At 41.3% G+C, this 27,312-nt stretch overlaps 1 protein-coding gene across 1 annotated transcript in view; it reads left to right on the top strand.

Moving 5' to 3' along the window:
- LOC132404944 (laminin subunit alpha-3-like) overlaps positions 1–26,483 on the top strand; it is a 307,054-nt gene extending 280,571 nt beyond the window's left edge. The window contains 16 exon segments of the mRNA XM_059989599.1: positions 1,081–1,237; positions 3,115–3,234; positions 4,851–4,999; positions 7,180–7,306; positions 9,732–9,869; positions 10,963–11,090; positions 11,426–11,569; positions 11,733–11,886; positions 11,980–12,158; positions 15,207–15,396; positions 18,975–19,127; positions 20,196–20,352; positions 21,876–22,006; positions 24,053–24,143; positions 24,796–24,915; positions 25,985–26,483. Coding sequence (XP_059845582.1) covers positions 1,081–1,237; positions 3,115–3,234; positions 4,851–4,999; positions 7,180–7,306; positions 9,732–9,869; positions 10,963–11,090; positions 11,426–11,569; positions 11,733–11,886; positions 11,980–12,158; positions 15,207–15,396; positions 18,975–19,127; positions 20,196–20,352; positions 21,876–22,006; positions 24,053–24,143; positions 24,796–24,915; positions 25,985–26,130 — 2,284 coding nt within the window. The 3' untranslated portion in view covers positions 26,131–26,483.
- Positions 26,484–27,312: the final 829 nt, after the last annotated feature.

Raw genomic sequence — 27,312 nt, 5'->3', positions numbered from 1 at the left:
AAATGGGTTGATTTCACTGGAGCAGTGGAGATCTTACAGAAGCTTCTCAGTAACACTTTATTTTGCATTAGAGTCATGGACTCCTGGTACACTACGACACAGAAACAGTCCATGCCAAACTATTATCCCATCGACCTGCACCTGGACCGTAGCCCTCCATACCCCTCCCATCCATGTCCCTATCCAAATTCCTCTTAAATGCTGAAGTTCAGCCTGCATCCATCACTTGCGCTGGCAACTCGTTCAGCACTCTCACCACCCTCTGAGTGAAGAAACTTCCCCTCATGTTTCTCTTAAATATTTCACCTTTCATTGTTTTTTTTTACCTTGTTCTGTCTTAATGCACTGTGTGATGATTTGATCTGTAAAAGCAGTATGCAAGGCAATCTTTTCATTGGACATCAGTACATATGACAATAATAAATCAATGCCAAGGTATACAAATAAAGTACAAGGGCCAAAGTGAGGTACACTTGGAAATCACAAATCATAGATCATTATAGCATGGATACAGGCCGTTTGGCTCAACTTGTCCATGCCAACCACAGTGCCCACTCAACTAGTCCCAATTTCCTGCATTCGGCCCGTATTTCTCAAAGGCCTGCTCCTCTCTGTACCTATCCAACTCCTCCTTAAATAATGCTACTGTACCTGCTTCAATCACTTCCTCTGGCAGCTTGTTGCATAAACATCCCCCATATGTGAAAAAGTTGCCCCTTAGGTCCCTTTTAAATCTTACCCTTTTCACCTCAAATGTGTATACCCTGGTTTTGGACTCCCTTACCCTGGGGGAAAGAACTGCTACCTTCTACCTTTTGTATGTCCATCATAATTTTAAATAAGATTACCCCTACATTTCTACATTCATCTTCTGGTGTGAGAGGTCCATTCAAGAGTCTGAGTGACAGCAGGACAGAAGCTTCCCTTGAGCCTGGTGGTACCATGTTTTCAAGCTTTTGTATCTGATGGGGGTGGGGGTGTAAGAGAGAACGTCCAACATTGAAGTACATCAGCAGTTCCCTGGGTTCTATTACGATGCAGGTGTTACCTGGTGACCAATAATTTATGCTTTATTTGCAGGTATAAACCAACCAAGGAACCAGGAAGTGATGGCTTCTATTTTGATGGTACTGGATACGCACTTATAAACCTGACCAGTTCTGTGAAGAGCTTAAAGATCGAACAAACTGTTCAAACTTCCACAAGAGATGCAGTGCTGTTATACTTTGAGAAATCGGTAAGTCATTTTGCAGTTTATCATTTGCTTCCCTCATAGTGTGGACACAATAGATTCACACTGTGATTCACACAGGCCCTTTGGGTTGTTTGTTCATCATAAGTTGCCCCTAGTGTAAAATTGCACGGTAGAATCTAGAGGAGCTGCTGAGAAAGTAGGTAGAGCAAAAAATGCTAACTAACAGCAGATGAAAGTAAATGGGAGGTTGATGGTCCACACGGTCTCAGTGGGCCGAAAAGCCTGTTTCCGCGCAGTATCTCTCGCTTTGGTCATCTGTTATAGGAAAGACATGGTTAAACTGGAGAGGGTATAGAAAAGATTTAAAAGGATATTGCAAGGACAAGGGCCTGAGATATAGGGAGAGGTTGGCCAAGCTAGGCTTTTATTTCTTGGAACTTAAGAGAAAGAGGGGCAACCTTATGAAAGTGTTTAATTTTATCAGTGGCATGGATTGAGTGGATAGTAACAATCTTTTCCCCAGGGTAGTGGAGTTCAAAACAATGGGGTATAGATTTAGGGTGAGAGGGGAAAGATTTAAGAGATCTGAGGGGCAACTGTTTTACACAGATGTAGTGAGAAGGTGGAACAAGGTGCCAAAGGAAGTGGTTGTGGTAGATACAATAGTCTCATTTAAAGAAGCAGTTGGGTAGATACCTGGATTGGAGCAATACGGGCCAATTGTAGGATCTTGGGACCAGCTGGGTGAGCATCATGCTCAGTATGGTCTGGTTGGACCAAGGGGTTTGCATATGTGCTCAATGACTTTATGACTCAGAATCACTCTTTGCCATTTACCAGACATTGGAAACTCTAGCCTATGAAAAGAAACTTCGGAAACTTACAAGCTGCCTAATTAACATTAAGCCAATGTGCTTCATTTTTAGTTTGAGTATGAATATCCTGTTCTATATAGTCCACCTAGCGCACTGAGAGTAGTGGACAGAACATACTCTTTTCATACAGTGCTAGAGTCTGCTGCCTCTCACCAAGAGGAAGACTCTCATTCATGTTCACTGTGCTCCTATGTACTGCCTAGTTCCTACATCAAAGCTGCAAGTCACAGATAAAATTCCAGATATTATTTTTCTTATATCCTTTGAGGAAAATCAGAAAGTTTTCCTTAGAGATACTCTTTTCAAACAAGACTTTCTTACTGACTCATCTGATTTTGAAAACTTTGAGTGATGTTATTAACAGCTTAGCTTCGTTAATATCCCTCCCATCTATGTGAGTTAATGTGTCCTCAATTTAGACAAGAAGACCATCATGTTTGCTCCATCATTCAATCATGGCTAATGGTCTTCAACCCCACTCTCCCACTTTTTCCACATAACCCTTAACCCCCTTACTAAACAAGAAACTATAAATAATTACTTTAAATGCTCTCAGTGACTTGGCATCCCCAGCCCTCTTTGGCAACAAATTTCACAGGTTTTCCATCCTCTAGCTGAAGAAATTCCTCCTCATCTCAATCTTAAAGTGATGTCCCTTTATTCTGATCCTGTGCTTTTGGATTTTAGACCTTTCTACTTATGCAAAAATCTTCTCCAATCTAGAACTTCCAGTATTCATTGGATTTCAATGAGATCCCACCTACCTAAACTCCATCCAGTGCAGGCCCAGAGACATCAAATACTGCTCAAATTTTAAGCCTTTCATTCCTGGGATAATTATTGTGAACCTCATCTGGACCAAGGGAAGGACATCTTTCATTAGATAATTTAGAACAAGTTATTGTTTTATCAACACCACATGCTTCATGATGATCTCATTGCCATCTTTCACAATTGCTAGCTCCCAAAACAGATGCTGCCTAACATTTGTACATGTTTTTGTTAAAGAATATGGTTTATAGCCAAATTTTTCATGAATTACAGAACACAAGCTGTGCTCTAACCATTGAGGGTGGAAAACTGGTGTTCAGGTACAATCTCAAATCAAATAATGCCAGCCTTATCATGTCAGAGGAAGAATTGGACCTCACTAAAGAGAATGTGGTAAGTAAACTTCAATGCTTTTCTTTTAAGTATGTAAGAGAGGTAAAACCACTAGATTACATTACATTTAATATTTTATTTCTTTACTATTGTACCAATGAACATGGACTAACTAGTGCACAGGATTTAACATAGTACTGTAGAAAAGTGCATGGCAGAATGTGCACCATCACACATGGTATGGAATACTGTACATGGTGAACAATACTGTGTGTAGTATTGTATATGATACATAGGCTTATATATAATAGTGAATAGAGCACATATGGTATATCAGTTGGTAAATTGGTTAATTATTGTCACATGTACTGAGGTACAGTGATAAACATTGTTTTGCATGCCATCCATACAGATCTTTTCATCACATTAGATAGTACGGGGAAAACAACAACAGAATAAAGTGTTACAACTACAGAGAAAGTCAGTACAGGCAGACATTAAGGTGCAAGGTCATAAAGGTAGATTGTGAGATCAAGATTCCACCCCTATCATACTAAGGTACCATTCAATAGTCTTATACCAGTGGAGTAGAAGCTATCCCTGAGACTAGTTGCATGTTTTTTTTCAGGTTTTTGTATCTTCTGCCTGAAGTGAGGGGAAGAGAAGAGAGAATATCTGAGGCAAGCTGGCTGCATTAATGAGGCAGCAAGAAGTGTAGGCAGTGTAGGCAGAGAGGGTTCCGGTTTCCATGATGTGCTTAGCTATGTCCACAGGTCTCCATGGTTTCTTGAGGTCATAGGTAGAGCAGTTCCCATAGCAAATCATGATGCATTCAGATAGGATACTTCCAATGATCTACTGATAAAAATTGGCGAGGGTTGGATTGAGTTGCTCTCTGATCTTGGCAGTGAATTTGCAAATGTTTTCTCACCATACAAAGAGACACCATCTTTATTTACATCTGAGCATTTGATACTTAAAATTGTTGGAGATAACTTGGAAAATATGTAGCTTGGGTAGTTAATGGTTGGATTGCGTTATTCTCTGATCTTGCCAATCCATTTGCAAATGTTTCAGCGCCATACAGTAATGTCTCCTCATATGGTGATGTAACAGATGCAAATGGATTGCCAAGATAGAGAGCAAGTCAACCCAATTATCAACCATCCGGGCTACACACTTCCTGAGTTATTTCCATTGGTGAGGGTCAAGAGGAACATGCCAAATTTCTTTATAATACTAGACATGGTTTTTATATGGTATTTTATACAGATTACAGTACTTAATATAGCATTGTACATGATAATCAGTACAAATATAGGTATGGTATATGGTTGTATAACGAGTGTGGTATTTTATCAAAGAACCACCAAAGCGAATACGGTAGGTATATTTTGTAGTCTTTCTTCTAATTATAAATGTGCAATTAAGTTATTTTTTTGGTAATTTTTGGATATTGTTTTGTATGTGCAAATAGCAGCAAACATTGTTATTCTATTTGATTCAGGTAACATAAATAGAAAAGCAAAATCAAAACACTGTATTTAGTATATATTCTTTAAAATTTCCTGTGGATTTCCAGTAAGTGGGGTTATTTTTTTTCATTTCTCAACTTACTTTCTCTTTAATACTTATTCAAAATTAACAATTCCTTTTCTACGTCAATTTAATCTAAGATCAAGTTCCGAATGATAAGTTTGAAAGACAACATGCAGGTTGCTGCAACCATCGGCAATCAACTCTTCATGAATGCTATCATCGATATCAAAGAACTTAACTTCCCGAACTATTACCTGGGCGGAATACCAAAGAACATTAAGGAAAGGTATGTCAATATGCTTTTTTTAAATGAAAGTAAGGAGTGGAATGCAAAACTGAGATACCTCTTAGGCTCATAGTGTCATCAGGCCTGTCATCCTAACTCGTCCATGCTAACCGTGTTGTCCAGTGAGCTAATCCCATATGTCTGCATTTTGGCCATAACTTTTTATACCACTCTTATCCATGTACTTGTCTAGTTGGCTTTTAAATGTTACTAATGTGCCCACCTCAACAACTAGCAGCTCAGTTGAAATACACATGAACTTTTGTTTGAAAAAGTTGCCCCTGGTCTCCCTTTTAAATCTCTCACCTCTGATCTTCAACCTATGCCCGCTTCATTTTAGAACCCCCTTCCTGGGAAAGAAACTATGTGCTTCAACTTGTCTACATCCCCATGATCTTATATACCTCTATCAGATCACTTCTCAATCTCCTGCATTCTAGGGAATGAGCAACATTCTCCTGTACAATCTCCATATCCCTTAGTTCTCTTAATATTAGAAGTCTATCCATGCTCTGATTAAACTCAACACTGTCTCCTCATCTTTGTTCTTAATGGACAACCCTTCTGTCTGATACTGTGCTCCCTAGTCCTAAACTCCACAGCTGGGAGTAACATTCTTCTTTGAATCCACCCTGTTGATCCCTGGGGTAAAGACAATGTGCTCTCATCTTGTTTGTGTCCCTCAAGGTCTTGTACCGTATACCTCTATCAGGTCTCCCCTCAATCTCCCACAATACAGGGAATAAAATCCAAGTCTGCGCAGCCTCTGCTGATCCTGAGTCCAGGTAACATCTGGTAAATCTTTTCAGCACTTGTTCTAGTTTAATAACATCTTCACTATAGCAGAGTGATCAAAACTGTATCCAATATACTAAATGTTTTGATTGATGAAGGCCAGCATGCCAAATGCCTTCTTCACCCTCCTATCTACCTCCAACAAACTTTTCTTTACACAAGTTGTATTGCAGGAAAAGCTGATTTGATTTATAAATGAAATTAATGAAAGTTTTTTTTTAAATAGTCACCCAGTTTTTTTTAAATAGTCACCCAGTTTGTTGCTGTGTGTGCATCAGTAACATTACTCAAGAAATTATTAGTACCTTTTGAAGAAATATAATCAGAATCAGAATCAAGTCTACTATCACTGACATATGTAGTGAAATTTGTTGTTTTGTGGAGACAGTACAGGGAAATACATACAACAATTATTAAGTTACAATGAGAAATATATTAATAATAAATAAATTGTGCAAAAAGAGAGCAGCATAGTGAGGTAGTGTTCATAGGTTCATGGGCCATTCAGAAATCTGATGGTGGAAGAAGCTGTTCCTAAAGTATTGAGTGTGCATCTTCAAGCTTCTGTACCTCCTCCATGATGGTAGTAGTAAGAAGAGGGAACATCCTAGATGTTGGGAGTCCTTACTGATGGATTCCACCTTCTTGAATCACTGCCTTTTGCAGATGTCCTCAATGGGTGAGAGGCTATGGCCTGCGATGGAGCTGGTTCTCTACAGCTGTGCATTGGAGCTCCATTCACAGCTTAGAAGCTGGAGGTTTTATCCATCTTTGTTGATCTAGACTTCCATTCAGAGATTAGTCAAATAATCTAGGGCTTCTACAAGAGTACCAGCTCACACTCAACCAGAGGAAGAATGGGGATTCGGTGATCTTACAGATGGAGAAAGTCAAAGTGTTCTCACACTCGGAGACCAGACAACTAATGGTACAGTCACTGTGAAGATTGAGGGCACCCAAGAGCTTTTTTGGAGGAGATCTTGGAGGTCATGGGACTGCAGAAGACTACAACAATAGACAGGGGAAGAACCCTTGAAGAGATTTAATTACGGGGATGGGAACTTTAAATTTTTATGGTTCTGTACCAAATTGTCTGTCTGCACTGTACTTTCTCTGTAGCTGTTGTTACACTTTATTCTGCATTCTGTTACCGTTTTATCTTGCACTATCTCAATTGACCATTGTAATGAAATGTTCTGTGTAAGCAGTATTTAGAACAAGTTCTTCACTGTACCTTGGTACATGTGGCAACACTAAACCAATTCCAAATTCAATTCCAATGTGCTAATGCCTGTGTTTGACTGGGAGAGAGTTCAGCTGAAGGGTAAGCAGAGTCCTGGACAAATGAACTGTGCTGTAATTCTGTGTGATATCTTTTGTTGCAGTTTAAACATGCCTGTGAAATCTTCACTGAGAGGCTGTGTGAAAAATCCAAAGGTATCCTCTAACAACAAAGACCTATCCAGAGAATATACCATCGGAGTTAGTAAAAGATGCTCACAAGATTTGTTGGTGAGTTTTGAAGATCTTTTGGGCTGATTCTCAGTAATTTCATCTGCTAATTAAAAGCAGAGACTCCTTTAATCTACAAAAAGTTTCTCATTCTTACAGTACCTTTCACAACCCACTTTCAAGGCAATGCAAGTGGATGCTGGAATCTGGAGCAAAATTCAAGCTGCTGGAGGAACTCAGTGGATCAGGCAACAATTGTGGGAGGAAGTGGATAGTTCACTCTTCAAATTGAGAGGTTTCATGAAGGGAACATTCACAAGGGAACCTGAACATTAATCAGTCACGTTCCTTCACAAATGCTGCCTGTCCCATTGTATTCCTCTAGTAGATTTGTGTTTGCTTTAGGTCAATGAATGCTCGTAATTTTAAAGTCAAAGTCGAGTTTACTGTCAGATACAGAAGCACATGTATGTACAGGTGCAATGAAAAACTTACAGCTGTATCCTAGGCACAGAGCATCAGATAAGCAGCATTTGCAAGAAAAACACAAATTAAACAGATAACGTATACACAGTTTTTACAAGAAAGTACACAATTAGAACAGCATTTTAGTGCAAAGTGATCAAAGTTGTCCTACTGTTGCTTTATGGTAGTGATTAGGGCTGTGCTAACTGGTTTAGAGGTCCAATGATTGAACGGAAGTAGCTGCTCCTGAATCTAGTAGAGTGAGATTTCAAGCCTGTATCCCTGCTGCCCAATGGCAGCTGTGAGAAGATAGCATGGCTCAGGTCTTTAATGATGGATAGTGCCTTCCTGAGGCACACCTCCTATAGGTTCTATTGATGGAGGAGAAGGATATACACATGATGTACTGGGCTGAACCCACTCCTCTCTGCAGCTTCATGTTTCTGCACATTTGTCAGATGGCAAAAACTAATTTTTTTTTCACTGGACGTCCCCAGAAGTAGCAGTTCAGGCACATTATCTGGTAAAAAGGTGTTTACTGTGATTCAGCAGGGAGATCCACTGCCTCACAGGTCCAGCAACCCAGCTTTGACCCTAAGGCTGTGGTCTATGTAGAACGTGTATGTTTCCTCCCACATCTCAGACTCTTTCAGAAGTTGCCTTAAGTATTTGTTGTTATACTGGTACTCAGGTAGATTACTGATAAGAAAGGACATCTGACAGAAGTATTTCAGGAATCTGGAACATAATAAGAATAAGATAGGAAGTAATTTTCAAATCTTTGCATCGGACCTCGGTGAGATTTCACCAGGACTCTCATGCAGTTTTTATCTCCTTATCTAAGAAGGGATGGGTTCAGCAAAAGTTCCACAGACTGCTTCCATTGATGGTAGGTTTGCCTTATGATGAGATTGAGTAGACTTGGCCTCTATATTCGAGAGCTTAAACAGGAGGTAGTCTCATTGAAAATCACAAAACCCTTACAGCCCTTGATAAGATGGACTCCTGGGATGATGTTGATCCTGGCTGAGGATTTCAGGACCATTGGGCACAATCTCACTCTAAAGGGTTGTCCGTTGAGGATAGGGATGAGGAGAAATGTCTTCATTCAGAACTTGATAAATCTTTAGAAATCTCTACCCTGGGGGTTACGGGAACTCGCTGTTGAGTTTCATCAAAGCATGGATGAGCGTCTGAGTATTAAGGGAGCCAAGGAATTTGAGGATTGTCCAGGAGAATGATGCTCATTCCCTGGAATGTAGGAGATTGAGAGTTAACCTGAGAGAAATGTATTCCATGGGGGGCAAAGATAGGGTGATAACACATAGTCTCTTTCCCAAGGAGGGGGTGCTAAAAACAAGAGTGCAGAGGTTCAGGATCAGAAGCGAGAGATTTAAAATGGACATCAGGGCAGCTTCTTTACACAAAGGGGGATGTGCATTTGGAATGAACAGCCAGAAATATTAGGTGAGGTGAGTACATGAGCAACATTTAGAAGCCATCTGGAGAAGTCGCTCTTCCCTCTGGGAGAAGGTTCAGGAGCATGAAGATTTGTATGGCCAGATTTGGGAACAGCTTCTTTCCAACTGTGATAAGACTGTTGAACAGATCCTGACCTGGATCCGGGCCATACCTTCCAAATATCTGGACCTGACTTGCACTACCTTACTTTCCCTTTTTTATTTTCTAATTATGATTTATAATTTCAATTTTTATTATATTTAATTTGATTTTTACGTCAGGGAGCGCGAAGCGCAGAATCAAGTATCACTGTGATGTACACCCTAGTATCAATTGTTTGCTGACAGTAAAGTACACGGATAGGAGAGGTTTAGAGGACTATGGTCCAAACATAGGCAGATGATACTAGCTCACTAGTCAATATAGTCAACATAGATGAGTTGAGCTGAAGGGCCTCTTTTCTATGAGCTAGAAGATGAGACGCGATGGTGATGAATAGTGGAATAGACTCATGGGACCTTGCCAAGTGATCTCATGTTTCTCCTGTTGCTTCCATCAGTTGGTACGGAATGCCCACTTCACCGGCAAGGGGTTCCTGGGCCTGAATGCCTCCAGCATTTCCTTCCCTGACGACTTCCACATCGGATTCGGTTTCTCCACAAGTCAGCTCAACGCCCTGCTGTTCTCTTATGAAAAGGTAAGTGCCTTCCTCCTTCCTCCACCAAAGATTGATGAAGCAGTCAATGATTGTCATGCAGTCACAATCAAAGTACTCCAAACTCTCCAAAGCATAGAAAGCCATCCTTCAGGGAAAAGAGTAGACCCCAGTACACGAAGACTAAATGTGTTGGAATATTCACTGCTGATATATTTATATAGCACCTTTCACAGCCCCAAATATTTCAGCAGGAGTGAAACAGACATTGCTGGAAGTAATCCAACATGTGCATAGAAACTTGCATAGCTACCATGCAGTAAGGGCCTGATAATCTGTTATTTTAGCTTTTGATGAAGGGATATGTGTTAGTCCAGGAGCAACCCTCAGACTTGGACTAAACCCATCTGCCTGCACATGGTCTATATCTCAAAATTCCCTATTTGTCTGTCTAATGGTCTCTTAAACTTTGATGTTGAATCTGCTTCGTACATCTCCCCTGACAGTCTGTTTCAGGCACCCACAACACTATGTGTATAACAACCTGCCCTGCTCTTCTCTTTTAAACTTATCCACTCTTACTTTATATGCATGTCCTTGAGTATTTCAACCCCTGGAAAAAGATGCCATCTTTGCTTTTCCTACTCTTATAAATCTCTGTCCAGTGTCCCTTTAGCCTTCGATGCTTCAGAGAAAACAACCCAAGTTTGTCCAGTTTCTTACAGCTAATACACACTAATCTAAGCAGCATTTTAGTCTCTCCTGGATAATTAATTCCCAACTATGCACCCACAGTCAGGACCACCCAAATCCAGTTCCACCAACAACCAGCCCTGCCCACTCTTACCCTCAACCCTGCTAGCCCCTCCCAGCAATCAGCCCTGTCTAAACCCACTCTTTCCCACAGGCATCCCACCAGTCCTTGTCCCTTTCCCATCCAATCCCACCTACCAACTTATTCTTCAAGTACAACGTTACCTACACTAACTGTGTGGCTAATGACCAAAATCAAGTGCTTCGTTCCCAATATGACACTTAACTTTACTCTGACTTTCAAACAATGTATTATTTTGGATTATTAAGCAACATTGCCACTGCCATATTCTGAAAGCAAACATCTCCTTTACTTTTTTAGGACCTTCTTGAAGTCTTTCTGGATAGTGGAAAAGTGAAGGTGAAGGTTCTGGGGGAAACACTTACATCTAAAAGCTCTTTCAATGATGGCACTGACCATTATGTCTCAGTCCAGAGACAGGGGGACAGGTGTGTTCATACTATTGTTTCCTGGATCTGTTGTCAACTCAGTAAATTGTCTCTTGCAGTCGACATGAGAGAGTCTCTCGGACCAGACACCCCATCCGCACGGCACATGGAGCTGTGAGCAACTCCTAAGAAATTGTTTTCCAGCCTTTTCACTCAAGATGGTCATTTGATTGTATTACAGAAATGATGAGCAAGATGTAGCTCACTGTGGCCTACTGCACTGTTATAACAAAGCCTAATGTAAGCCTGAGAAACAACATCCATCTGGGTACTAACAGTGGTAATAGCAAGTTATTAAGTTATAGTCACCACTTCCTTTTTGTTTACATTTCTAGGGTCTACTTAAATGTAGATGACCTGGACCGGAATGAAACAACAGTGGAATCGAAAGTATATGCCCCACAAGACACAGTGTACTTGGGAGGGAACAAAAGTGTACAGAACTTTGATGGCTGTATCAACAATGTCTTTCTGAATAAGTAAATACATTTGATATCTATATTTTTTTCTCTCTCTTTCTTCCCTTCCCTTCCCTTCCCTTCCCTTCCCCTCTCCCCTATTTTCTGTTACATTCCATAAGCCAATCCACATTCAAATCACAAGGAAGCCCTGACTAATCACAACTCCTATCTCCCTTCTTAGGGTAAACCAAACTGCTAAAGTTGAAAATTTTGTATTTTTGACTGAGGATTCCAATGTAAGGCTGGATACATGTCGCCAACAGAGAGCTCCAGAAATGCTCATGTTGAAAGAAGGCAGAAAGCCAAACGGCCAGGAAACCGTGAAGATTATTAAGGTGTGTAAACTTGCTACCACAGAACTTGGAGTAACATTAATGAACAGCTAACACTAACAGAGGGTTCATGCTGATATAATATTTCCCTTGAAGCAGAATGGAAAGAATCACAAAGTTGTTCCTGAGCATTCAACGAAAGAAAGTACAGGCCAGGAGTTTAATGGATGTCAGATGTCATGGCAACCAAAGGCAATCAATGGAGCCTACCAATTTGGAAATTCACCGTATAGTCGACTGGAGTATGATCACATTCCCAAGTCCTTTAATGAAAGGTAATTATGGGTGTTTTTATTGGCTGAAGGTCAACATTGCCCATCCCTGATGGGCTTTAAACTGAGCAGCTCTGAGTCAAGTACAGTGTTTGTTCTGGAGTCACATATAGGCCAGACTAGGTAATTCTGTTAACAATAGATATTTGTTCTTGAGGGACTTCAGAGGGTTCAATGGGTTTTTCAAGACTTAGTGCAGTTAATGGTAACCACAACCAAGACTAACTTTCTTCTCCAGTCTTATTGATGAACTGAATTAAAAATTATCAGCTACACTGCTGGGACTTAAAGTCTCTCAATCATTATAGGAAAGATGTTATTAAACTGAAAGAGTACGGAAAAGATTTGCAAGGATGTTGCCAGGACTTGAGGGACTGGTTTGTAAGGAGAGAATGGAAAGGCTAGGACATTATTCCCTGGAGCATCGGACAGGTGATCATATAGGGGTGTATAAAATCATGAGGAACATGGATAGTGTGAACATGCATAGTCTTTTCCCCGTGGTTAGTGAATCAAGAACTAAGCACCATTCTAAGGTGAGCGGGGAGGGATTTAATAGGAACCTGAGGGGCAACTTTTTTATATAAAAGGTGGTATCTATATGGAATTAGCTGCCAGAGAAAGTGGTTGAGGCAGGTTCAATTCAAACTTTTAAAAGACAGTTAGATGAGTTTATGGATTGGAAAGGTTTAGAAGGCTAAGGGCCAAACACAGGCAAACGGAACCGGCTTTGAAGGGACATTATGGCTGGCATGGTTCAGTTGTGCTGAAGGACCTGTTTCTGTGTTGTATGATTCTATTAGTCAAGACTCTAGATTCTGACTCCACAAGTATCACTGAAATTAAGAAGGAGGCCATTCAGCCCATTGCATTCACTAACTGACCCATTGAATTCCATTTCCCAGCTCTGAGCATTCCAAGTGCTCATTCAGAAGCTGGCAGTAATTGGTGCCACAATTATTTCCCACTCCTTTTCAACCATCTCACACACCTTCTTTTTCTCTCACACAGCTACCCACATCCTCCTTAAATTCACCCACCAAACTCAACTCAATTCAGGGCACTGAACATCAAAGTTGGGAAGTTATGCTGAAGTTGTATCAATTGTTAGTGAGGCCACACTTGGAGTACTGAGACAGTTTTGATCACCCTTCTATAGGAAAGATGCTGTTAAACCAGAAGAAGTGTAGAAAAGATTTACTGAGATGTTGCCTGGATTTGGAGGGCCTGAGTTACAAGCAGAGGTTGCATGGGCTAAGACCTTATTTCCTGGAATGTAGGAGAGTGAGGGGTGACCTGATAGAGGTATAGAAGATCATGATGGGACATTGACAGGGTGAAAGTACATATTTTTCCCTGGGAGGAGTGCTAAAACAAGAGGAAATTGGTTTAAGATCAAAGGTGAGAGACTGAAAAGGAACATCGGGCAGCTTCTTCATGAAAAGGGTGGTTGGGATGTCACATTACAGTACACCCTATCCTCATTATATGCATCTTCAGACAATGCGGATTCATGGTTATGCGTCAAACCTATTTCTACCATCTTTTCCTTATATGCGTCCAAAACTCAGTTATGCGAGGCTGTTGGGATGAGAAGCACCGCTTTCCCATCAATACAAGTCATGTGTGTACGCCTCACAGTCTCACTCCCACCAGTCTCGCATTGGTTTTGGAAGCATGTGGATGTGCGATCTTGCGCTCTTAAACTTTTGTTGTTACTACCTACGGTGCACTGATTTTGTGCTTGAAATATTTAACTATGCCTCCAAAGTATCCTATGTCAAGTCCCGGGCCATCAGCCAAGCGGCAGAGAACCGCCTTAACACTTGAAAGGAAGTTGAAAATTATAAACAGGGCCGAGTTATTACATTGAATATTACCTTAAATTGATGAAATATAATACCAGTGTTGCCTTGTGGTACTGCTTTTGTGTCATATTAATATGAAAATGTGAAAAAAATTACAGATAACAGATATATAGGAAGCCCACCGGAACGGATCCCTATTTTCTCCATTTAAATAAATTATTTATATTATGTGTTTTCCATACTATGCGTTGACTGCGAGGAACATATCCCCCACATATAACAAGGATAGGGTGTGGTACAAAACATTATTCAGACCACACTTGGAGTATTGTGTACCATTCTAGTCACCAGACCACAGGACAGATGAGGTAGCAATAAAGAGAGTACAGAAGACATTCACAAGGTTGGCACTTGGGTGGGAGGTCTCTGGTTATGTGGAGAGATTGGACAGGCTGGGTTTGACCTCACTGGAATATAGCAGATTGAAGGGTGGCCTCATGCAGGTTTATTAGATCTGATAGGATAGACAGAGCTTTGCTTTCCCAGGATTGGGGATTCCAGAATTGGAGGGCATAGCTTTTAAGGTGAGAGGAGCAATTTTTTTTCCTTACAGAAGGTGATGGATATATAGAATGAGCTGCCAGATGAAGTAGTTGAAGCAAGTACAATCACAACATTTAAAAGACATTTTAATGGGTACAAAGAAAGGGAAGTGTAATTAGTGAATAAATTATTATTGTAACATTACAGTGTGCAGTGATAAGTTTATCTTGCATACTGTCCATATACATCAAATCATTGAAACAATGCATTGAGATAAAACAGGAACAGAATGCAGAATAAAACATATTCTTAGAGATAAAGAATTTTGATTTGAAAGAGTAGAACAGTTACAATAGAAGTAATGAGTAGGTCTGTAAAGAGTAGCTTGCATTAAGAAGCCGCACTCCAGTACAACCTTTTATCCTTTTTCTTTATATATATTTAGAAGGATGTGGGCCATATATAGACAAATGGACAATCTTGGTCAGTATGTGCAAATTGAACAGAAGGGCCAGTTTATGTTGTCTATGACTCTGTGGCTAATTTCAGACCTTACACGTTGCTGACATCAGACCAGGTTGAGGTGACAAAGGAAGTCAGTGCGTTTTATCTCCGACATCACCCATCGCCGCCCGCCTCTGTGCTTGGGGATCATAAATCCATCTGCACATATTCTCACTGCAACATTGCTGTGTTTCAGGTCAAAGTTTTCCATTGATGTGCGGACATTCGCCCCAGAAGGAGTCATCTTCTATGTGGCAGATGCTTCAGAGAAATCCTACATGACCCTCTATGTTTCAAGAGGCCGCTTTTTCTTTGTCTTCGCTGTTGACGGGAAGCGACTGAAAATCCGAAGCAGGTCGAAACATAATGATGGGCGGTGGCACACGGTGAGCTGGGAGTGGGGGTTTGATGGACAGTAAGGAAAGAACTTACACCCTCTTCTACTTTTGTTACCTCATAAAAACAAATACCACAGAGGTCTTCCTTCATCCATCACATCAGTACCAACTCCAATTACAATCCATCTTGTATCCATCCTCAAAGAATCTTTGATTCACAGAAACAGGCCATCTGGTGTCCCCAACCCACGCCAACCAGTAGGCACCTCCCTGTTCCCTCTTGAGGGCTTTGACAGGCTCTGTTTTGACTTCTCTGCAGTCAATGAGTCCTTAATGACAGTGAGACGTTGGGTTCCGAGACCATAGTCCCTGAAAGTGGTAACATAGGCAGATAGGGTAATCATGAAGGCAACCAGGAAGGGTAATCATGCTTGCTTTCATGGATCATGACGAGAGTCCAGGAATTGGAATATTGTGTTGCAACTTTACAAAACATTGGTTAGACTGCACTTGGAGCACTTTTGTGCAGTTTTGTTCACGACTCTATTGGGAGGGTGTGTTTGTGCTGGAGAAAGTACGAAGGAGATTCCCCAGTATGTTGTCTGGTTTGGAGGATATTAGTTAAGGGGAGAGAGTGGATAGGCTGGGCTAATTTTCCCTAGAGAAAAGGAGGCTGAGGGGATACCTGATCGATGTGTATAAGCAACACGCATATTTCCAGCTCTGCAAACTTTCTCTTGTTTGAGATAGGTACAAGAACATGAGAGGGAAAATGGTCAGAATTTTTTCCATTGTTAGGTATTCAGAAGCAAGAGGGCATAGGTTTACTGTGAAAGGAAAAAGTTTGACAGGAATCTTCTCTTGAAAACAGAGTGGTTGATATCTGAAGCTTAGTGCCAGAGGAGGTGGTGGAATCAGATGCAATCACACTGTTTAAGGGACATTTAGACACGCACTTAAAATGGTTTGGTGTGGAAGAGTAGATTCCTAATGTGGGCAAATGGGTTGAATGTGGATGGCCCAAAACAATGGCAGAGACATAATGGACTGAACAACCTGTTTCTGTGCCATTTGACTCTATGATTCTATAACAATCTGCTCAATTCTCTGTCATCCTATAACACTACATGCTATTGAACTCATGAACTCATTGAACTCATGAACTTCAAATTTTTGAGATGTGGGAGACGACAGAACTCCCTGGCACCATCCAGGCCTCACAACGTATGAAGCGCCAGTAGCGTTATACTGTTATACTATTTACTTTTTAAACTTGTGATATGAATGTTATAATTTGTTTGTTAGTACAGAAAAGTTTGGTTAATTGAAGCACATTGGGACCAGTACATTTTGACCCAATTAAGCAACTGCCCCAATCAGCTGAGGTTTCATGGAAATAGTTAAATATATAAAAGACAAACTACCATTTAACTGAGTAACAAATTACGTACTTAAATGAAATACAGAACTAATTAGAATACTATCAATACCACTACAGAACCATAAAACTGTGTCTTTGTCCTAATTGATATCAACGGAGGAATTCATCCAGTGTACCTGAACACTGTCACATTCTTTTCATTGACTATAAATGAACAAGATCAGCACAGACACCCGTGTAGATAATAGACTGCTTCCATACAATGCTATTAACAATTGCATCCTCCAAATCTACGTTTTCATTGTAAGATTCAAGGTGATTGTTGATGCCTTCAAATTTGTCATAGTCCCTAACTTGTTGAAGTAATGACATTGTTTCATTTTCACTCCCAGCTGCTTCTGATATCTCCACATCTTAAATGCTTGAAACCGCAGTGAGCAAAAGAGTTCTGAATTATCTTGCTACTTATTTCTCACCAACTATCAGTGACAAAATCACTGCTCTTTGAACACAAATGCACGCAACCGATGCTATTTGAAAACTCTTTGCTCTACAGAAGACCATAAGAAATAGGAGCGGGAGTAGGCCTCCTGGCCCAGTGAGCCTGCTCCACCATTCAATAAGATCATGGCTGATCTGGCCATGGACTCATCTCCACCTACCTGCCTTTTCCCCATAACCCTTCATTCCCCTGTTATGCAAAAATCTATCCAACTCTACACATGGTTCAGTGCCTAATTCAGTGCACATGTCTGAGTCTAGTTGGAAATTGTTTGGCAACACTGTCCTGCCTCAATTAAGTGGCACAGCGTCCCAAATAAACAAAGGGAATCCTGATTTTTTTGGATTAGATTTTGTTCTTTAAGAGTTGTCACAAATAAGCATCTTCCCTGATGGAATCCACTGTATTTCTTTAATGTTCTGTGTGAGTTATACGTACTGTGGTGTGCACCTTGGTCCAGACGAATGCTGTTTTGTTTGGCGGTATACATGTATACAGTTGAAATGACGATAAACTTGAACTTGATCCCAGAGCATCCAGAAGAAACCCATGAGGTCATACAAAGAACACCCAAGCTCCACACATAATACACCTGAGGTCAGGGTTGAACCTATGTCACTGGGCCTCTGAGTCAGCAGCTCTACTAGCTGTGTCACTGTGCTGCCCATATTTACTGTATACAGCCTCCTCATTTTATATGTCACAGCTAAGTGCCCCCTCAATCTCCTCTTCTCCAAAGACAGCAATCCCAACCTTTCCATTCTTCCAGTGTTGGCAAGATGTCCTCTACACCCTACCCAGTGCGATCTCTCCTGTGACACAGTGACTAGGAATGTTACACTGTGCTCAACCTTGCTGCCCTTAAGTTAATGTTTTGAGTAATAACAAAAAACTTTTGTGACTAGGATTGTGTGGACATAAACTATAAGATCTCTGTTCTTTTAGGCCACTCAGTATGTTTTTCATTGTATATCCCCATGCTTTTTTGCAACTGCAAGATACAAGAGCTCACACTGCTCTGGACAGTACTCTCTGCCCAACTAATCAAACCATTTGCAACCTAAGTTGAAGCTAAACGCAAACTGGAGGAACAGTACCTGATATTCTGCCTGGACAGTCTACAACCCCACTACATGAGTATTGAGTTCTCCAACTTCTGGTAACTGCACCTTTTTCTTTTTTCTCTCCTCCTGATCTATTAGGCCCCTTTCCTCTCGTCCACGCTCACCATCTGCTCATCAACCACACACCCCTCCCACCATTCCTCTCCCCTCCCCAACTCCCTCCCTTTATTCTCTGCTTCGCCTTCCTCTCCTGTCAGATCCCACTCTCTGCAGCCCTTTGTCACCTCCACCCCTCACTTCCCAGGCTCCATTGCTATTCCCATCCTGCCCTCCTCCATCTGCTTATCAGCCCTCCATATCTGGATCCACCCATCATCTGCCATCCCTCTCCTTACCTCTTCATACCGGCCATTCAGTCTAGATGAAGTGTCTCAACCTGAAACATCGACTGTCCATTTCCCTCCGCAGGGGCTGCCTGACCCATTGAATCTCTTCAGCGACTGTGTGCTGCTCCAGATTCCAGGGTCTACTGGCTCTCTTGTATCTCCATCTTAAGTGTACGCTTCCCTCCTCACCTCAGCCATACCACCAGTTTACAAGATGATATTCATACAATAACTAGGTATTAGGCTTTCCTGTACTGATCCCGCCTAACTTGCCTGTTTTTTTTAATTCACAGGTGGTGTTCAGTCGTGAAAATAACAGAGGGAAGCTTGTTATTGATGGGCTTCGGACACAGCAGGACACTGTGGCCAGTGATCCATTCCTGAAAGTGGAATCACCATTCTACCTGGGTGGATTACCCCCTGAGAAAGGACAGCACAGTCACAAGGTAAAGTGAACTTTACAACCTTCATTCTTATCTTTGCACTTAACCTGGTCCCCTCTTCACCCTCCCCTCTCTACCCCCGATCCATCCAGTTCTTTCTACACTGATCCCAGCCCCCATTGCCCTGTTCTCTTTTACCTCCTTCATCCAGTCCATCTGCCCATCACTCACATAAAACCTCTCACTGGGTCCCCTACCCCTACTCTTCCCATCTGCACTCCTGGTAGCCATCGGGTACGGACAAAGGGCTAGCACTTTGTAGGCCTAAGTGGTAGCCCTTCTCCTCTTACCTCCTGCCTCTGTTGCTATTCCCACTTTCTCCTCCTCCATCTACTCCTCCTCACTTGGATTCACTCATCACCTACCAGCTCGTAGAGTCACAGAGTCCTACATATACCACTGAAACAGACTCTTTGGCCCAACACATTCATGGTGTCTATATGTCCATTCTAAGGCAAGCCTATTTGCTCATGTTTGGCCTATATTCCTCTGAACTTTTCTTATCCATGTACCTGTCCAACTGCCTCTTAACTGTTGCTAGCATACCAATCTCAGCTTGTTCCATATATGCAACATCCTCTGGATGAAGAAGTAGCTGTTGGGGTTGCTATAAGTCTCTCTCCTCTCATCTCCATTTCTCCAACCCTGGAAAATTGCTGTTCTTTTTTTAATTGGAATTGTAATTAGTTTATTATTTTCACCTGCAGTGAGGTACAGTGAAAAACTCGTCTTGCATACTGTTTATACAGATCTATTCATTAAGGTGGTACATGGTAAAACAAATACAAAATGTAGGAAAAAAGGTGTAACAACTATAGAGAAATTGCAATGCAGACAGACAATAAGGTACAAGGTCATAACAAGGTATACTGCAAAGCCAAAAGACCAAAGTCCATCTTATCAGACTGTTCAATAGTCATATAAAAGTGGAAAGGAGCTGTCCTTAAGCCTGGTATTCACCCTATCTATTTATTCACTCAGCTCCACCCGCTCCTCGCTTGTCATAATTTACAATTAGTTGACAAACATTACTAATTTGATTCTGTTAATAATCATTTATGTGCCTGGCAGTTGCCACGACAGAGCTTCCATGGATGTATAAGGAACTTTAAACTGGATGGTAATCAGATGCACCCTCCCTCGCGGACGTTTGGAGTCACACCGTGCTTCGATGGCAGCAGTGAGCCAGGAGCTTACTTCGCAGCAGAAGGAGCACATCTTGTTTTAGGTTTGTTATATTGTTTTCTCAGTCTCCTCCGGAAGAAACTTTCTGCAAAAAAAAACTGTTGGAAAATCTCAGCAGGTCAAGCAGCATCTTCGGGGGAGAGGAAATGTCAGTGTCTTCAGGACAAAAGTTGATAATTCCTTTCACCCCACGGATGTTGTTCAACCCGCTGACTTCCTCCAGCAGATCGTTCGTTGTTTCAGAGTCCTCCATCTGCATTCTTTTGTGTCTCCAAATTAAATTTTCAGTTTGGGTCTCATGGAATAATTGGTCCTTGTGCATTTTAAAATAAACCATTTTTGTGATAGCTCTCTGAAATGTTCCCTCTTCTGTGCTTTTCACCAGCATCCTATCTTTTTCTGATTTACCTGATTCCCTTTGAAAAGTTGTATTTCAAATTGCATTTCAGTCCATCTGCTGATGTGTGGAGTAATGGTGGGGTAACTAAATGGTAAGCCAAAAATATGGGTTATTGGCCCAGAGGCTTAAGTTCAAATCACATCATTGCAGAATGGGAAAATATGTAAGTAATTAAATAACTATAGAATTTAAAAGCATCCTTGAATCTACGGATTAATGTATAAAAACTCAATGTCCTTCAGAGATTAAAGTTGCCATCCTTACCAAGTCTGGGCCATACAGTACGTGCTGCCAGGCTCACCAGTGTGAGTAACTCTTAATTGCCTCAGATTCTGGGCAATCAGAAATGCACAATAACTGCTGGACCTGATGGTAACATCCACAACAGTGTGCAAATTAATTTTAAAGTGTTTTATAATATCTTGGCCAAATGTTATGGACAACTTTTGAAGTTAAAGGTGTTATCAATCATGTTACTGACAGTGCATTTCCATAATAATTTATAAATTGGGTTTGAAGCATTAATTTCTGGACTCTGTGAGTTATACCAGTTGGATGTAAACTTAAAGTGTGGGGTTGACCTTGACATGTGCACAGTTCTGCATTATAGTTCTACATTACATTAGTGACTGCTTTCTCTCTCTTTCTTTCCCTCTCTCTCACTTACTTTCTTTTTCTCTGACTTTTTTCTGTCCCACTTTCTCTTTTGCTCTTCTCTCACTTCCTTCACTTCTCTCCCATGTGAGTTTCCTTTAGGTGCTCCAGTTTCCTCTCACATTCCAAAGACTTTTGGGTTAGTAAGTTGTGGGCTTGCTCTGTTGAAGCACAGTGACTCTTGCAGGCAGCCCCCAGTACACCTTTGGACAGTGCTGGTCATTGAGCCAAAACAACGCATTCCACTCTCTTTTTATTTTTCTTGTCTCTGTTACACACTACTTCAGTTTCTCTCCCTTTTCTGTCTTGCATTCTCTCTCATTCACTTTCTCTCCTTTCTTTCTCTTGTCCTTTCTCCCTATCCAACTTTCCCCCTTGCTGTGTCTTTTCAATCTGCTCTCCTCAGCACACTTTGTTTGAAATTGGTGGGGAAAGGACCCATTTTCCTCCAGTGGATAGATATTCTAGACACTTGTGCAGTAAATGCCTAATACCTAGTTGCTCATTTGCAGATAACTCATTTGTGGTGGGAAAGGATTTTGAGCTCCTCTTTGCGGTGCGCCCTCGAACTCAGACTGGTGTTCTCTTCCACATCAACAGCCCTCATGGAAACTACCTCAGTCTGTATATGTACCAAGGAAAGGTAAGTGTGCCCTGTTACACAGCGACGTGTAGTGCTTATTTTCTTTCTTCTCTTTTAAGTGTCTGCTTCAACATTAGACATCACCTCAGTAATAGGTTTGTTCCAGCATTCAAAGAGGCCAATCAAGCCCTTGAATCTCAAAGGGTCTCTGCAAGAACAAGCCATTTCCTTCCCACAAAGTCCTTGGTAATTTCCATCACAACTGTCCATCTTTTTGAAATTAATGATTGAAACTGTTTCTGTCACCCTTTCAGACAGTCAATTCCAGATACCTGTTGCCTAAAAGTGTTTACAAGTCTAGATGAGTTTATGGTCATGTGCACAAGTATAGTGTTGTATGGGTACAATGGAAAAACTTGCTTGCAGCAGCACCACAGACATGTAGGTACAGAGGATGCACAGAATTTACATTGTGTATACATTGTACAGGACAGTGAAGGAAAGACTAATGTTTTTGCACATTAGTTCAAAAAAGACACAATCAGTGACAAGATCTGGAAGGTGCTATGATCCCAATTGTGGGGATCATTGATAAAGGATGTTGCCTTCTTGAAGTAGCACCTTACCTATAGGTGTTGTCATTTAAAAGACTCTTGGACAGCCGCATGCATAGAGGGATAAGAGACAACTGTGGGCGAATGAGACTAGCTCAGAATGGAACTTGGTGAGCATAGACCAGTTGGGCCAAAGGGCCTAATTCCGTGACGTTTGAATCTCTATGTCTCAAATTCTGTGGGTAAAATCCATTTCAGACACTTAGAGAAGTGCAGTTTTTGAGCAGGGGAATTACTCAATTATCTTCAAACCAGACAGCAATATCAGTGTTGATATATTCCCCCAGAGGTTAATTATCCCGCCTCACCCCAAATAAAATCATTGCTATTCAGCAATTTCATGAAGTTCACCTAGTTTTATGGCTGTTACCATTTAGACCAACTGATCACGATGTTCCTGAGACCTCGATAACCTAGCAACTGATCGATTTATCACTCAAAGATCTTCTGCCTTTCCAGCTGTTCCCAATGGTGCATAAATTATTCATCGCTCCCCCAAGCTTCAGCTGGAGGGTTTGCTGGATAAATAGGTTTACTATTGTCACATGTTCTAAAGTGCAGTGGGTTTGCGTACAGATCAACCCATTGCACAGTGCATTAAGTGCAAAGTAAAACAATAACATCATGTAGAATGAAGTGTGACAATTACAGAGAAAATACAGTGCAGGCAGGCAATGAGGCACAGAGTCAGACTGAGGTTGATTGTGACATCAAGTGTCCAGTTTATCATATTAGGGACCATACAGGCAGACGGTGTCTTCAGCCTGATGGTATGTGCTTTTTGGCTTTTGTATCCTTTACCCTGTAGGAGGAGAATACAGCTGCAAGTCGGTGCTCTGAGAGCAATTAGTCTGTGTCCTGCACTAAGGGCAGGACAGTAGGGCAGCTGGTAGAGTTGCTGTCTCACAGCACAAGGTCCTGACCTCCAGTGCTGCCTGTGTGGAGTTCGCATGTTCTTGCTGTGACTATATGGGTGCTCCAGTTTCCTCCCACATCCTAAGGACCTGTAGGTCAGTAGGCGAGTTGGTGGCTGTAAATTGTTGGCGGGAGAATTAGGTGGAGTTAGAACAGTAGAACACTGGACAGGTCATTTGGCACACAATGTTGTGCTGATCTTGACACTAATTTATACTGGAGCAGATGTGTATGTGAGAGAGACTAGATTGCAGGGAGATAAATGGGGAAGAGGGATTGAAGGGATTGCTATGAAGCCCAGGATGTGTGGGCACAGCCTCAGAATAGAATACCATTCCTTTAGAACTAAAATAAGGAGGAATTTCTTCAGCCAGAGGATGATGATTCTCTAAGATTTGTTGCTACAGGTGGCTGCGGAGGCCAAATCATTGAGTGCATTTCAGCCAGAGGCTGAGAGGTTCGTGATTGGTAACGGGTTTAAGGCGGGACAATAGACTTGAAATCCATCAGTCTTACTGAATGGCAGGCCTAATTTTGCTCCTATATCTTATGAAAAATGCTCTGATTCTGTCCACAGGTTACAGTCCATGTTAATAATGGAGCAGGTGACTTCAACACATCTGTCACACCACCCTCACTGTGTGACGGACAGTGGCACAGAATAGCAGGTGAGAATATTTATTTCCAAGGCTGTTAATGTCACTGTCACATAATGTCATATGCATAAGTACGTATAGTACAGTATATGCACAGAGGCAATGAAAAATTTATTTTCAACTTGAGGGTACAGTGCATCATATAAGCAGCAGTAACAAGGAAAACAGAAATTATACACCTTATACAAGAAAAAAATTCACAATTAGAACAAAAGTCCATTTTAGTGCAAAGTGATTGAAGTACTCATACTATGTCTAAATTGTAGTGATTAGGGTTCTACTGGTTGGTTCAAGAACTGAACAGTTGAAGGGAGGCAGCTGTTCTTGAACCAGATGATGTGGGACTTCAGGTTTCTGTACCTCCTGCCTGATGGTAGCTGCAAGAAGATGACATGGTCTAGATGGTGGGGATCATTGACAATGCAGGGTGCCTCCTGTAAATGCTACTGATTGTGGGGAGGGATGCACCTGTGGTGTTGTGGCCAAAGCCAACTACTCTCTGCAGCTTCCTGTGTTCCTGCACATTCCAATTGCCGTACCAGACAATAATGCAGCCAGTCAGGATAGTTCCAACAGTATACCTGTAGAAGTGAAATTCCAGAAGTCAGCAGTCACAGAATGTTAAAACTGTAGTCATTCAAATGTTTTTTTAATTCTAAAACAGTGATTAAAAGAAATAACGTTGTACAGCTTGATGTGGACACTGAACGCGACCATGTTGTTGGACCCTCGGCTTCACTCTCCACCGACACAGCAGACCCTCTCTACGTTGGAGGGTTGCCAGGTAGTGTGCTTGTTACTGAAGTAAAAATCAGTGTTCCCTTAAAATTTAAAAATATTGACTGTTTCTCTCTGCACATTAACACTTGCAGACGTTCTGATAACAATTGAATTATACAACAAATTTAAACTATGCCAAGGTGCAACTATCAAACAGAGTTTAACACAGAGTAACAGAAAAAGATACTAAGACCAAAGCTGAATTTTAGTGAGAGTAGGTATATAAGAATTGGTGTGAATGGATGCTTGATGGCCAGCATGGATTTGATTTGCTGATGGGCCCTTCCATGCTGTATCACTGTATAAAGTGAAAAATGTGGTAACACCAGTAAACAATAGTTCACTAGTAAGCCACCCATTGGCACAAACTTTTCCTCTTGAGGAAGAACATAGAACTAAGGATTTAAAAATAGTGGAGCAAAGAAAAACGAAGTGCTGGAGGAACTCAGCAAGTTGAGCAGCATTGGATGGCATTTCACTTGAGATCCTGTACCAAGACTAGAGTGTAGTCATAGAGCAATACAGCACAGATTTATGCCCTTCAGCCCAACTAGTCCATGCTAACCACAGTGCCTACCTAGCTAGTCCCAATTCCCTGCATTCAGTCCATATTCCTCCAAGTCTCACCTCTCCATGTACCTATCCAAGTGCTTCTTTAATTGTACTATTGTACCTGTCCCAACTTCTTCCTCTGGCAGCTCATTCCATCTCGTCACTGCTCCCAGCATAAAATATTTACACCTCAGGTCCCTTTTAAATCTTTCCCCTCTCACCCTCTTTCTCTGCTACCTTGTTTTGGACTCCCTATCCTAGGAAAAAAACTGTAACCATCCACTCTATCAACGTCCCTTATAAATTTAAACATTTCTATAAGGTCGCCCCTCATTCTCAAACATCCTAGCCTGACCAACCTCTTCCTATCACTCAGGGCCTCTAGTCCTGGCAACGTCCTCATAAATCTTCTCAGCATTCTAGAAGTAATACAACCAGTATCGAGAGGTGGCAGGGACTGGGCACTTTCTGCGTTCCATGCTATTTTGTTCTAATGCTCTTTGCTCTTTCTCACCTTGCAGATGGCATACAGGTACCTCACATCCCATCACGCTCTTCATTCATTGGCTGTATGAGGAACGTAATGGTCAACGTGAAGCCAGTGTCGCTCAGGAAACCCACAGCAGTTCAAGGTGCTGTCAGCGTTACTCAGTGTCCTGCAGTGTAAATCATCATTGCTGCTACGCCTCTGAAGATAATTCCTTGCACTTGTTGCCAATAGATGATTGAATCTCTATCAAGACGCAGAACTATTAATTTATTGTAACTCGAATTTGCATTTTTCTAGTTTAGTCCAGTGAATTTGATGCATTTATGTTTGGCTTAAAGTAACTGCAATTATTTTACTATTAAACGAGAAAAGACCCACTAATTCTGTGAAAAATGAATCAAGTATTTTATTTCCTATCTGGTGCTGTACTCTGTGGGGCCAAATATATTACTAAATTTTGCTGCTAATTTTATATTTTTATACTTGAATGATTAATATGCAAACTATTTAAATAAAACTTGATTCAGTTATTATAGAAGCTCTTTAGGAATTCTTTCTGTGGGAGGTTTTGAAACCACCAGGGTAGGATATGTTTCCTTCTGGTTGCCTGATAGAAACAGGAGAGACTGGAAACAGGATTAGAATCATAGAAAAGAGATGCAGCTTGAAAGCTGGCTCTTCAGCCCAAATGGTCTATGCTGTTCCAAGATAGCTCCACTCGAACCATGTCCTTCCAATCCCTCATTCCTGTCCAAGTACCTTTTAAAAATGGTTATTGTACCTGCCTCAACCACTTCCTCTGCTAGTTCATTCCATATATTAACTACCCTTTATGTGCAAAATGTTGCCCTTCAGATTCATATTTCCTTTTCACCTTAAACCTGTGCCTGCTAGTTCTTGTTTCCCCTACCTGGGAAAGAGACTAAGGGTATTCACCCTTTCTCTGCCCCCCATGATCTTATACACTTCTATATATCACCTCTCAGTCTCATATAATCATAGAGTAATGCAGCACAAAACTGACCATTCCGCCATCTAGTCTGTGCTAAGCTGATATTCTGCTTAATCACATCTACCTGCACATGGACCATAACCCTCCAAACTGCTCTTATCCATACTTATCCAAGTTTCTTTTAAATGTTACATTTGAATACACATCTACCACCTCCATGGGCAGCTAACTCACACTCATATCACTCTCTGAGTGAAGTCCCTCCTCAGATGTCCCTTAAATATTAACTCACCTTTCACCCTAAACCCATGACGCCCAGTTCTAATCTCACCTAACCTCAGGGGTGTGGGGGAGCCTTCTCGCATTCACCCAATGTATAGCACTCATAATTTTGTATACCTTGTTCT

The sequence above is a fragment of the Hypanus sabinus genome, chromosome 1 (genome assembly GCF_030144855.1).
Source record: "Hypanus sabinus isolate sHypSab1 chromosome 1, sHypSab1.hap1, whole genome shotgun sequence".
In the NCBI taxonomy this organism is placed as follows: domain Eukaryota; kingdom Metazoa; phylum Chordata; class Chondrichthyes; order Myliobatiformes; family Dasyatidae; genus Hypanus; species Hypanus sabinus.
Note: the sequence above shows the minus strand (reverse complement) of the source record. Positions and strands in the feature narration are given on the sequence as shown.